Raw genomic sequence first — 13,105 nt, 5'->3', positions numbered from 1 at the left:
TAAAGCTTTATGGAGGAAAAAACATTCAGAAAAAATTATACATGAAAAATTATTCAAATGGGGTCTTTTAATTTGTCAGGGGCAAGGAGTTTTTAAAAAGACTGATGAATAATAAAGAACCTGTGGGAACATTTGAAGTAGCGTGAGGAGAAACATTATTTTACAGAACCACCTTTAATCTGAGGCTTTGCATGCATCATACCTGCAGAGGGCAGTGTTGGTTCAACGTTACAATGCACTTCATCCAACCATCCATCCATTATCTATACCACTTATCCTGTAGCTGTCACTGGGCGAGAGGCTGGGTACACTCTGGACTGATCACTCAATCACAGAGCTGACATATAGAGACAGACGGCCTTTCACATTCACACTCACACTCACACTCACACCTACGGTTAATTTCGTGTCATCAATGAACCTAACGAGCATGTCTTTGGACTGTGGGAGGAAGCTGGTGTACCTGGAGGGAACACACGCATGCACAGGGAGAACATGTAAACTCAATACAGAAAGGTCCCCTTTGTCTGAGCTGGACTCGAACTAGGAACCTAATAGCTTATAATTCACTTCATGAATTGTCACAGCCACAATTCACTTGATGAATAGTGTAGTTCTGCTTGTTGTTACTGACATTTTTTTATCAGTTTTAAATGCATATTTTAATTTAATAGGCAGGGGACAGTCATTAATATGTTTTTGCATTTCGTTTATTTATATCTGGTGTCCACATTTCATGGAAAATACAGAAAAATGTATATAACATAAATGATATTATGATGCATAAATTACATTGGAAATGGCACAAAAGGCCTGCTGTTTTTTAGTTATAGTACCAATATATATTTCAAGGCTTATATACTATCATAGAAACATACTATTAAAACATATTTGTAAAAAAGGTTGCATAAAGAGGTGGACCTGCACTCTCTACCTGCTAGAGAAGCTATCTCAGTGCTTTTTAATGTACAATTTGTGTACTTTAAATGACGATTAAACATGTGTGGGTGATAAGCAGATGAGTGTTGATAATTGTGATCTTATAGAAATCCTGTCTGTCTGTTATTTTTTTTAGTTCAGTTCCTCTGTAAGATAAAGTCAGACCCCTTTATTCAGTAACCGTCATCATACTCGTTCTGAGCCTGTTGCCGGGCCAACATGGCCTGTATGAGAGCGCTGGAGCCTGTGGGAGCTGCGTTTGTTCGAGGAGCAGGGGCCCACTGAAATCTGTCCTCATCCTCCGCTCTTTGTCTGGCTTCCATGACTTGCATCATAACACTTGACACAGAAGACGACAGGTCATCTGCATCGTCTGCTCGGTAATCCTCTGCTCGTTGTCTGGCTTGCATCGCCTGTGTGACAGCACTGGATGCGTTAACAGGGTTTTCAGAATAAGCTGCCGTACTGTAGTTATCATCCCTCTCTGGATACTCAGCTCTCTGACGGGCCTGAACCAGAGAGCTGGATGAGAAGATGTCGGAGGGAACGGGCACTCCACCAGCACTGTTCCCCTCCTCCCCTTCCAGCCGCTGGCGAGCAAGTAAGGCCTGAACCACAGCGTTTGAGCTGGACTGACCTCCAGAGGGGAGGTCATCTGTGGGCCGCTTGGTGTGCTGAAGGACGGGAGAAAATATGCGGTGAGGCTGATAACAAATCTCAAGATGAAAGATGATGAAAAATTTTAACAACAAACCTTTTTTTGATTTTTCTGTTTGGATTTTTTATTAGGCTGACTTTTCTGGAGATTCTGGAGCTTGTCTAACAAGAAGGATTTGTCTTTCCCTTCCTGGTGAGAGAAAGCAGAAGACGACATTATTGAATTTGAATTTCTAATCCAGCCAAATGATAAAAAGACCAAATGGGTACAACATCAAAGCATAAATAAACAAACATATCTAAAGGACAGTTCTTACGCAACACTCACATTAACGATCTGTTGTCTCAGTCGACCAATAAGCTGCTTGCGGCCCTGAGTGACTTGCCAGAAGATGTATATGATGACCCTGAAGAGGAAGACATGATTATCTATGTGACATATTATTGTTGACATCATTTACATGAAGACACAAAGATGCAAATTTGTGTGAGTTTCTATGGATGGCAGTATTGGTCTGTCAGTCATATCTCAAAATCTATTGTTACAAAGATTTGTAAAGGAATATCTGACCCTCACAAGATTTATCCTAATATATATTGAGTGGTGAATTAACTTGTAAATAGCTTTTTCCATAGTAAAGAATGAACATTCAACCTTAATTTCCAGTCAATTATTGATGAAAAATTGAACTTATAAATCCTATTGATATAATGATGAATATCATGTGATGAGACTGAAAGCTCCAGAAGAGCTTCTTTAATAAACCTTAAAGTGATAATCTCGAAGATTTCAGTTTCTTTCTCTTTGGCGGCATCTAAATGGTAATTGCGGGAGCACACTTCCCAGATATCCAAACAGTGTGTGACGTCCACGGTTGTAACTCTTGATTTTCTTTGCTGACAGTCGCTGTCCTTTTAAGACTAGTTAGTTTGTCTTCATCTGAGCGTCGAATTTGTTTCTTTTTCTTTGGATTTTCACTTATTTTTGAAGTTGTATCTTTCATCGATCTTTTCTTTGTTTGTTCAGCCATAGTGGATTACTGTTTTCTCGCAACACTTGCAGAGACCGCTTAGCTGTCTAACTGGGCGCCGCTTGTGATTTTTTTCCGCAAATGTCGCAACTGACTTTTTTCTTTTTTTTCTCAATATTAAGAGTAGCTGTGAGCAGCCAACAACATGAAAATACATTATGGTTGTTTTGTGTAATCTGCAGGCCCAGAGTGAATAAAACTTTGCAAAGACGGATTCACACCTGGATTTCATCTGTGTCAACACATTACATGTTTCCGACATCAACTTACAGGATGATGAGTGTGACAAAAAAGTAGAAGATTTCACTTCTGATGATATTTTCATAGATCCAGACGGCCCACGGAGAACCAGGGCTCAGATCTTCCATCCAATCTCCAACCACACTGAAAGTGTTGTTGAGTCCTTGGAAAGGACCACACTGCTCTGATGGAGTGAGACTACACAGGAAAAGATGGACAAAACAGGACTCAAAGATAGGTATAGATAGGAATGTGATATTTTTTTCACAAGTTTATGATCTTTTTAATAAATGTCATCATTCGCTCATACCTCCATGTAGTGTATGCAACCACGGACAGGGCTCCCACAAAACAAGGGAAGAAGAGGAGGCCAATAAAGATGGTTTGCATCTGAGCTGCTCTTCCTGACCGCCGCGGAGGCTGGCAGTTCTGTGTCAGGCTGACCTAGAGAAGTGATTAAAGAGGATAACATGAAAAGATGCATAAGCACACACAATTTTCACTCATTATTCTTGCAAAACCCAGTATAATAGGAGCTCATGTCGGAGGAAACATCATATCTGTTTACCTTCATAACAGAGAGCATGAGGATCTCATCAGAGCTTTGAATAGCATTGCTTCAAAGGTCATTCAGCATGTTCATTAAACATTCAACAGCACCAGGAGCCAGGGTCAAATTACTAATCATATAAATTCATTAATTTTAAGAATGACTGGCCTTGCCGTGTTCAATGAAACCAAAAGGTTAATCCATAAATCCAAAACACTGCCTGTCTTTTCCATTAAAAAAATAAAGCACACAGTCAATGTGGTGAAAGGATTTCTATCAATAATTGAACCAGGTGCACAAATAGAGTTACATGAGCCTAAAACAGTAGTACCGTATAGAAGCCCAGGCAGCGACAGCACTGTATGTACCCAATGGCTGTTCAGTTTACAATCATCTCTAAGCCTTATGATCCAGGGTTTACCTTCTTTAAGTAAAACAAGATGAAGAATTTCAGAATCTGGATGACAGGCAGCAGAGGAGCGAAGTAGATTCCAATCCTGTGCAGAGAAAATAGAAGACAAGCTACCTTAATACTGCATGATTGTAAGTCCAGTGAGTGGCTCGATTGTTTAGTATATGCTGAAAGTGTTGGTCTTACCAGGCCAGAGTCTGTGCATAAATGATTTCAAGGACATTTCTTGCCACGTCGAACTCTGGAACCCCCAGACGTGGTAGTAATTTTGTCCCAATCACACTGTTACAGAGAAATGATGAATATGATTTATTGAGGTTTACTTTATCCAAGTCCATGATTGTGAAGACTACAAACAACCTGAAAGTGTGTAACTCACTTGCTAAGAAACTCCCCAAAGAAGGACCCTAACATCAGAAAAAGGAAATCAACTATGACCAGACGGTACAAAGCCTGTCCCACCATGGTCTCCCAACACTGTGGAGAACACATCAATTTAAGGACGGGCAAAATTTGTACTTCTGAAGATGGTAATTAAGTGTAAATCTCAGTCCAACTTACTGAAAATTTCTTATTATTAGCCACCTCATTCATCCAGTAATAACACAAGACAGCCAGAATGGACATCTTGAGGAACACATTTCTGTATGTTGGAGAAGAGAAAAAGACTTCAAACACAATTGATCATAAAGGCAATATTTTCATATCCTGCTAAACATCCTTACTTATTTTTTTCTAGAGAGTTAGATGACCAGATCTATACCACTCTCATGCCTGTGCCATAATATGATGCTGGAGTAAGGGCCCGGTTAGCTTAGCTAGCAGAAGGACTAACAGGTAGCAGCTAGCCTTACTTACACTGAAGGTACAAATTCTCCGTACTATGCTAGCACCTCTTAATCTCCCTACTGACCACATTATATTTAGTTCAATCTTTATAACCCGTGCAAAGAATGTGTCAAAACAACCATTTGAGGTTATTGTGGAGAGTTATCTAAGAAACTGTGGCTTTTTTTAGCATCCTTTTGTAGCAATTGAGGCAACAAAATGTTATAAAGTGAGCTCCAGAGTTGTCCCGGGCACTTTTTGTTAATTTTAAACAAAGCCAGGCTAGCTGTTTCCGCAATTATTGGTATTTAAGCTAAGCTAACTAGCTGCTGACCATAGCATCAAATTGAATGACAGAAAGATATGAGAGTGGTATTGATTTTCTTATCCATCTAATAGCAAGTCAATTAGTATATTTGCCAAAATATAACTTTTCTGAAAAAAAAACCCATTCCATTATTTTGTGTATCGTTTAATTCCAGTACTGCAAGCTTCTCAAAAGAAAATTTACTGCTGTCTGACCTGACTACCAGAGCGTAGATCTGTCTGCGCTGGCTGGAGTACTGCTCAAACTTGTTGAAGAGGGAGTAGAAGAGCGGCACAACCAGATTAATCAGAGACACAACAAAGGGAACCAGGAGAGTCTCTGCCTCCTTCAGTGGAGACCAGTTGGCAGTATCTGTAGTCCGCTATAAAGATAGAAGGTCATAGAGTTAGATGACGTATACCGTGTGCAATATGATGATTAAGACCTGACACTGTCGGTAAATGACGAGACAAAATACTGTCAGTAGGTTGTAGCTTATGATGTCTGCTCATAAGGAATCTTAAAGACCATTGGAATTCAACATGCTGTAATGTTATTTTAGTTTTCCTGCTCCTGCATATAAAGGGAAACTGTGACATCACTTTTGGTTTGAAATGGATCAAGAATTATATTTCTCAGGAGAGGAATCCTTTTTTCTGCTTGCTGTAACCTATTTGCAAGAAGACAATTATTTAAATGTAACAAGAACATGAATTATTCAAACTTGACTTGTGTACCTTCTTTTCATAAAGGCAGAGAAAATGGATGCTAGCCCCACAGCCAACAGCCAAAGTGGTAGAGAGGAGCCAGGAACCCAGATGAACCCCTAAATGCTTCAACTTCTCAGAGAGGGTTAGCAGCTCCCTCTGGGCCTTCTCTGACATAGACTCCTGAAGAGATCGAAAACAATAATGGTGATTAAAAATAAGGAGTTTTTCGTTTAAAAAGGAATTAACCTCTGAAGAGAATTGTCTAGCATTTGTGTGAGTAGAGAGTTGGAACATATAAATTAGAGGATATGTATACCATATTGGTAAAACATTTAATTTAGAGAAGCTTGTTTCAGGTGTACAGTATGTAGAGACATGTGTCTGAATGAACATCTCTCTTTCCTAACTCGGTGTCAGAAGTGTGTTTGTCAAAGTATCACAGTCACCTTGAGTTGTACACGTAGATTGTTCTTACGCTGTCTCACTGCTCGCTCATTGGTAATACTGAAATCCCAACTGCACAGAAGCTGCCATGCACTGTTTGAAACTGGGTCGGCTAGTACATAGTTTTTCTTGAATGAGCTGGCCATGCTGCATGAGGATAGAGTTGAATTACAAGGGTAAATTCAAGGAAATGTAAAATAAACCCAAAATAATATAATCTACATCCAAATAATTAGTGCAATACTGAGAAATAGACTGACCTGAAGATAAGTGCTATTCCACAAAGCACCATGTAGACTGCAATGGTAAAGAAATATGCCAACTGCATATTGTAGTCCACCAGACCATCAGACTGAGTTTCATTGCTGTAGCCACCATAGTATATTGTGGTGTAGGTAAAGTAGCCCTGGACAATTTATAACACATCAACTATGCATTAGAAAACTTGTTTGCCAAGCCTTTTTATATATATTTTAAATAAATTAAAATTTAGTTTTAGCCACTTTGCAGCAGTGCAACAAGCTGAACACGGAACACTGACATATCCTTATATGCTATGCTAACTTGCTAGCAAGCAGTTGCTAAAGTAATTCAGGGATTTTTCATTAGTAGTAACCCCCTTAAACATTAGATACAGTAATTTCATGTCAATCTAAAAATGTTAATTTTGGCAACTTTGAATTATACAAACACTTAACAAAACTTAAAATGTGTATTTTAAGGGATTCTTCTGATGGTTCTTGCTTTACAAGAAGGTAATGGTGTGTGGTTTGTCATTCCACTTACAGCTCCAGTCAGTAGCTCCAGTCCTCTGAAGCTCACATTCTGAGGTATGTTGGGTAAGGGGTGGTGAACAAGGAGCGGGATGGTGATAAAGCAAAAGTTGACAAGGAAGGAGAAAACGTTGAACATGAGCAGCCACTTGAGGAACACGAAATAGGAGAGGACACTGGTGCCAAACTTGCCGCCAATCTCTTTCATGATCCCCTGCCACAGCTCCAAGGTCTGCCTGGCCGAGTTTATAGTGTAGGCACACCTACGGAAAGACTGAGAGGAAAGCTTGTGACATGTATAGTATACTGTAGAAGTATGGGGTTAAGTATGGTGTTTGACAGTTTTATGATTGATGAAGCACTCACCAAAGACACTCTCTCAGAGCACTCTGCAAAACATGTGAACTGGCGTGATTCCTTCACAGATTTGAATGCAAGCACTTGGCTCCTGTGGGGGTAATGTACATCATCATCATCATCACCATGTGATAATGGCATTGGAATCATGACAATCTTTATGTTTCTGCCACAATGGCTAAACAATTCATTCTGCAGAAAAATCTTTGGACTCAATGTGATATTTTCTTATGTAAGGTCCCTAAAACAATAGAGGTGTGTATCTGTGTTTGCTAACATATATGTGACTTTTCCTCCAGTGAACTATTTTACAACAACACACTACCACCTTGTCTTTGAGTTCCTGAACAGACTCCTCATTTTATGGCTCCCGGCTGGGTGTAATGATTAACACAGAGCATTAACTACCTGTCAGTCAAGACCCACCTGATATGTTTCTTCTCTTCAAAGCTCATTGGAAGGTCCCGAATGGCCCGAATTCGGTCTCGTGTTGTCAGGGCAACAAGTTCTTTCACCATGTTCTGTTCCTCTGTCACACGCAAGATTCAGAAATGAAATCTACTTTTTTGAAAACACGAGCCCTCTGTTATCTTTACACAGGCTTCCATACAGGAAGCAGATGCAACATTTTACACAGCCAAAATAATCCAACACTATGTCAGAAGCTTTTTACCATTCTCCATCTCATTCCTGATGGCATCCTCTGTGAGAGCTAGATTGGCTGGGTCAGCACTGGGAAACATGCTCAACCTTCTCATTGTTGCTCCTCTCCATCTCATAGTCATGTTCCCTGGATGAATAAGCAAGGAGAGGATATTTGTTTTGCTGTTCAGCAGTGATGGTCACAAATTTATCACCTATTAGTTGATTTTAAAAAAAAAAGGAAATTCAGGAGCAGGAGGATAATGTTCAATGGTGGGATTTTTAAACGTAGCACCTTTAGCTGCCCACACATTTAAGCAATAAATGGCAATTTTCCTCTAAATTTACACTCAGGGTTGGAAGTTCTAATGCTGTTTAAATGTTGTCCTCCAGGTTGTAAGTCATATAACTATAAGTATGTGGCTACATTTATCATTGAACTGCATTTAGTTGAACAACTGAGAGCGAAAATCCAGAGGAACATTGAGCCAGATTTCAAGGTAAAACAACATATGTGATAACCCATTAACAATTGTTAGACAACAGCTAGCTAGCATTAAACCACTTTATAGCTAACATTACTATGAATAACTAATAGTAGCTTTCAGTCACATCCTAGCAAATGGTAACATTAGTTGTTTAGTTGTTATTAGTTGTCTTTAAATGTTAGTTATTGGTCATAAATATGTTGTTTACATATTGCTAGATTTCCCTTGAACATCCCAGCCTGAGCATGATGCTAAAGAAAAAAGGCCACTTTGTGAATATGGTTAATACAGCTTTGTAGAGATACACTTTCTTCTCTTTACTGTCCTGCATAACTGCTCTGTGTAAATGTACTGACTAAAGGTACAGCTGATAGCAGTGCGATATTCAGTGTGAGCTAATTTGGATTCTGTTATACTACTGTTCTTACATTATCACTCCGGAATAAACCTGTGATACTCTCGCTATTAGCACTCAGCGTGACACTTTCAGGAGCTACTGTACCAACTGCATCACAACAGTTCACTTACTACTGTTAGACTTAGACATATGGTAATGCTAAATAAAATAGCTTACTAGTTAATGTTTAGCCAACTTGTATTTCAACAAGCCAGAGAATCTCAAGCAGTGTTCAAAAGCTCTGTGAGCCTTAACTTAGACAGCAATAATGCTTTGAGCTAAGTGTTAGCATGCTAACTAGGCGTCAACGACAAAGCAAACATGATTTTTAGCAGGTATAGTGTTTACCATGTTCACTGCCTTATGTGTGTTAGCATGCTACCATTGGCTTATTAGCATAAAACACAAGCTGCAACTGATGTATAATGTATTATGTATGTGTGTATTAGGTCTCCAAACAACGTATTTGGCTATTTGAAATTTAGATCTGATAGTGATAATGAAAGTGAAGCTATCACCCAAGTTAACACGGTTAATCTGAAGTGATGCACAATTGTTGTAACCCAACTTTATCGCAATAAATCCAATAGTTATTGAAAAATGCAACTGAAACTTCTAGCACAGATAAAGATGTTTCCATGGGTCCTAAGATTTGTTTCTCAGATCAAAACCCTCTAAATATGACACATTAAAGACACCTTTCGTTTTTCTGTATTTCCTGAGAATGAATTGTAAAATGTTTGCCTGGAAAAGTAGAAATCTCCCACCTTCACTGGATTATATAGTATTGAACCAATGCCCTAAAAGGCATTTGTTCTTGAGAAATTTATATCTCAGCAGTGGCAGAATGGATTTTTCTCATTCAAACTGAATGACCTTTAGGACCATAAGTGACCATAGGACCTTGGGAATGGGGATAAAGACAATAAAGCTGACACATGAACACAACCTTTAGATTCTGCCTTTTGGATGAAGGCTCTATTATCCGAACAATCCCCTTAACTTTGTTTTATTTTCTTCAACAACTTCCCTGTCATTAACTTTTGTTTGTCACCTCCGTTAATAATTATCCACTTGGATTTTGCTAAGGTCATTCATTACTAAAGGTAGCAGGTCAACATGAATGTCGCATTTATTCAAATCATTTTCTTTTCAATGAGCTAAACTTTGCATGTGTGTATAGAGATACCACAGCAACTGTTAGAGCTTGCAATAACTGTGAGGACTTTGACTGTGAAAACAAGCTACTATTAATGGAAGGATTGCTTTAACCAATACCTGACATTGTAGAAGGAAGCAAAACAGCAGGTGATCGATCGTGCTGAGAATCAGGAGGGATTTCGAACGTACTGTGATCTGCAAAAATCACAGAGGAGATAAAAGTCACTTAGCAAACTGGAGCCGAATAAACTACTTAACTAATGTGTTTTTTTATGATATGATGTAGTTGGGTGTAAATCAATATGCAGACTTAAAGTTGTAAGTCAATTAATTAAATTAGGACACTGAGTGCATGACCACTCACTGAGGTCATGCTGCCTTGATGGACTCCCGGGGCGCGTTGAGATGAGGCCCATGGGGATGCTCTCTCTCCCCCTCCAGCTCTCCTCCTGCCAGCCCCCCCAGGGTACTCTCGCTACAGCACCATCACTGCCAGTCTGACCAGTCGATGAGTAATGCGGGTCTGCCCTCTCACCCTGCCAGCTTGGGTCTTGTTTGGCATAAGGATTAGCGTGGTGGTTTTTGCTTGAAAACCTAGAGACCACACAGAGCAAATAATGAGCAAAGTGAAAGATAAGCTGTTAATCAGTAAGGTGATAGAGCTTGTGTTTATGACACTTAAGAGCACTTGGGTAATTTATTCAATAGAGGAACTGGAAATTCAGGTCATGATAACAAAGTAGTTATTATCTGTAATTAAATAGGTCTCAGTGATATAACTTGATTTAAAAGGAATGCTTTTCTCTTGTGGGTAAGGATTCAATTTCTGTCAAAAATGTTCAGGATAAAGATTGAGTTAACTTCAGACCACTGGACTAATGATTTAGACTTTGAAGTTTCCTTTTAGAAACGTTAAATTCTCACCGAAAATAAAAGCAGATGAAATTCATTACCCCATAGCCTGGGATATGACTTTAGATTGCAAGTACAAACAACACGCAGCTCACACTCAAACGCATGATTTGATCAACTTAAATAAGGAAGACATGTTTTTTATGATGAATGGTTTACTGTTACCTCATACAGACACATTTCATGTTATTATATAACCACAAACCTTCTGTCAATTTCCAGAGTTTCACTGTCATGGTAGGCAGGGTTGAAGACTCCTCTGTTGCTGTAACTTGTCATCAGATCCTTCAAATTAAAGATTTTACTCCTCTTTGAAAACAAGCACGATCCCTCAGCTCACTGTGTCGCAGTCACTCTTCAGTATGCTGATCTTATATAGTCCAGTTCCAGTATTGCAGTGTTGAATAAAGGCTCTTTAAACAACAGAGACATTGATGTCTATGACACAATATTGGGTCATTTACAAACATAAGTATGTGCCTTCTTTACATGCTGTGTTTAGGCTATAAGGTTGCCAGCTAAACTTCAATAGGCCATGCCTCTCCACCTCACCGGGTCACAGAGTGACAGCTACATTGTCAGGAGGGATCATGTGTAATCTAATCCATCCTCAACTGTTCATCATTAATTCATACAGTAGAGTATGTTTCCACCACTAGTCGTAGCCTAGCTGTGTGGTTCTTCTACAGATCCACTGAAGGATAGGAAAACAGGGAAATCTGACAAAAAATTAACAGAAAACAATCAAAAATGGAAGAAAGGAAACACTCATAGCTGGACTACAAATAGTGTATGAGTATTCTGCTGTTTTATAAAAAAAAAAACGGCTTACCTGGTGGATGTGTTGATGATGTGATGGTGAGAGAAAATACAGGATGGCCTGAAAAAAATGTAGATTTGCAAAATAAATAAATAAATCCCTTCTAGTCTTTCGGCAGTCCGTACAGAACCAAGCTGAGGAGTAACCTGTGAATCAGCCTGAGAACTACAACCACTGAGATAACAAGAAGGACTGTCTGGCTACCAGGAAGTGTGTGCTAAACTAACTCATAAAGGTCCAAGTCCACTGCTTCTGAATGGGTGATGTAAATCTCATGTGTCCCTAAATTTTAATTGGCATCATTAAGGTGGGTGCCACAAAGTTCATGATCTATGTACTGTCGATTGATCTGTGGAGGTGGACAGACTGATGATGTAGATAGGCAGAACAATGCATGGTTAGACAGACAGACAGACAGACAGACAGAATAAACCCCACCAAAAGCCAAGTGTACAAGGAAGTGTTCTTGCAAACTGGATCAAGGAATTTCCCTCGGCCAATGGATTTTGTCCTCCTCTTTTTTTAACCTTAACATTCACTTCAAGCATGAGTTACTTGTCAACTGGAGCAGTAATACTACCAGGCCTACATAACCTGTAAGTAGTTGCAGAATGGCCCTGGAAGGAAAACAACTGCGATGAGGTTTACTGAATTATCCTGGTATGATACTGAAATAACAGAGAAAGACATGACATCTACCAGGCAGATGAAGCCTATAAAAAAATGGTAAAGGGTTGCATTTAAGGAATTGTGGGATAATGTGTTTTTTTTTTAAGTTTGACCAACAGTATTTACCATCCAAACCTCAACTCACACAACAATTTTAACCATTCTTCTTTAATGTGTCTTTTGAAGAGGGATCAGTCGTGCAGTCATGTTTGATTTTGTATGTCCTGTTTTACAGTTGATTTTATTGTAGGATATTTTGTATCCTGTATTGTTATATCTGTTTTATTGCTGATGAGTCCGTTTTTTACTGTTTCTTGTGTATTTGCTGTTAATTTTGTGCATATTAAGGCCCATCTAGTGAATGGCATTGCAAATTAGCCAAAGCTATAAATGCTGTAGTGTGTGGCATCGGTTTACATGCTTCATTCATACTTCTCCCTATACAAATAAACAGTAAATAATAAATAATAAACATTTTGATAATTTTAATATATTTTTAAACACAGTAAAATAAAACACAAAAGGTATAAGGTATAAGGGAAGAGTACAATGAAGTGACTGAAATATATGAATAAAATAAAAATCAGAATATAAATAAACATTTCAACACCATTAAAATACGACGATTGGAGATAGGAAAATAATTGATATACATTAAATAAAGACGATATAAAATATAAAGTGAAATTTAAAGAAAATGTACAAAAAAACGTTTTTGAAACAAAGTAAAATGAAATATGAACAGGTAAATACAATTAAATACATTAT

The 13,105-nt window shown here is 38.6% G+C and overlaps 1 protein-coding gene across 1 annotated transcript; it reads right to left on the bottom strand.

Moving 5' to 3' along the window:
* Positions 1 to 1,112: 1,112 nt before the first annotated feature.
* On the bottom strand, positions 1,113 to 11,127 carry tmc5 (transmembrane channel like 5). Its single transcript, XM_069666488.1, has 20 exons — positions 11,054 to 11,127; positions 10,301 to 10,530; positions 10,054 to 10,131; positions 7,922 to 8,038; positions 7,675 to 7,777; positions 7,258 to 7,339; positions 6,905 to 7,165; positions 6,379 to 6,524; positions 6,121 to 6,265; positions 5,702 to 5,854; positions 5,180 to 5,346; positions 4,391 to 4,472; positions 4,209 to 4,306; positions 4,016 to 4,111; positions 3,839 to 3,914; positions 3,178 to 3,311; positions 2,898 to 3,065; positions 1,925 to 2,003; positions 1,694 to 1,786; positions 1,113 to 1,613 (listed from the first exon to the last, which is right to left on the bottom strand). The coding sequence occupies exons 1-20, from the start codon at positions 11,125 to 11,127 to the stop codon at positions 1,113 to 1,115; spliced, it is 2,883 nt and encodes a 960-aa protein (XP_069522589.1).
* Positions 11,128 to 13,105: the final 1,978 nt, after the last annotated feature.

This window comes from Semicossyphus pulcher, unplaced genomic scaffold (genome assembly GCF_022749685.1).
Source record: "Semicossyphus pulcher isolate SPU_LCO1_2020_fin unplaced genomic scaffold, fSemPul1.0.p SCAF_17, whole genome shotgun sequence".
NCBI lineage: Eukaryota > Metazoa > Chordata > Actinopteri > Labriformes > Labridae > Semicossyphus > Semicossyphus pulcher.
The sequence above is the reverse complement of the archived record's forward strand: the minus strand, read 5'-3'. Positions and strand labels throughout refer to the sequence as shown.

What these genes read in the sequence shown, in the direction of transcription:
- tmc5 (XM_069666488.1), bottom strand. Translation starts at nt 11,127, where the DNA reads ATGACAAGTTACAGCAACAGAGGAGTCTTCAACCCTGCCTACCATGAC. An exon ending in ATCAAGGCAGCATGACCTCA is followed by an intron (nt 10,132 to 10,300) that starts GTGAGTGGTCAT and finishes TGATTTTTGCAG; the next exon opens with ATCACAGTACGTTCGAAATC. An exon ending in GAAGAGAAGAAACATATCAG is followed by an intron (nt 7,340 to 7,674) that starts GTGGGTCTTGAC and finishes TTACCCCCACAG; the next exon opens with GAGCCAAGTGCTTGCATTCA.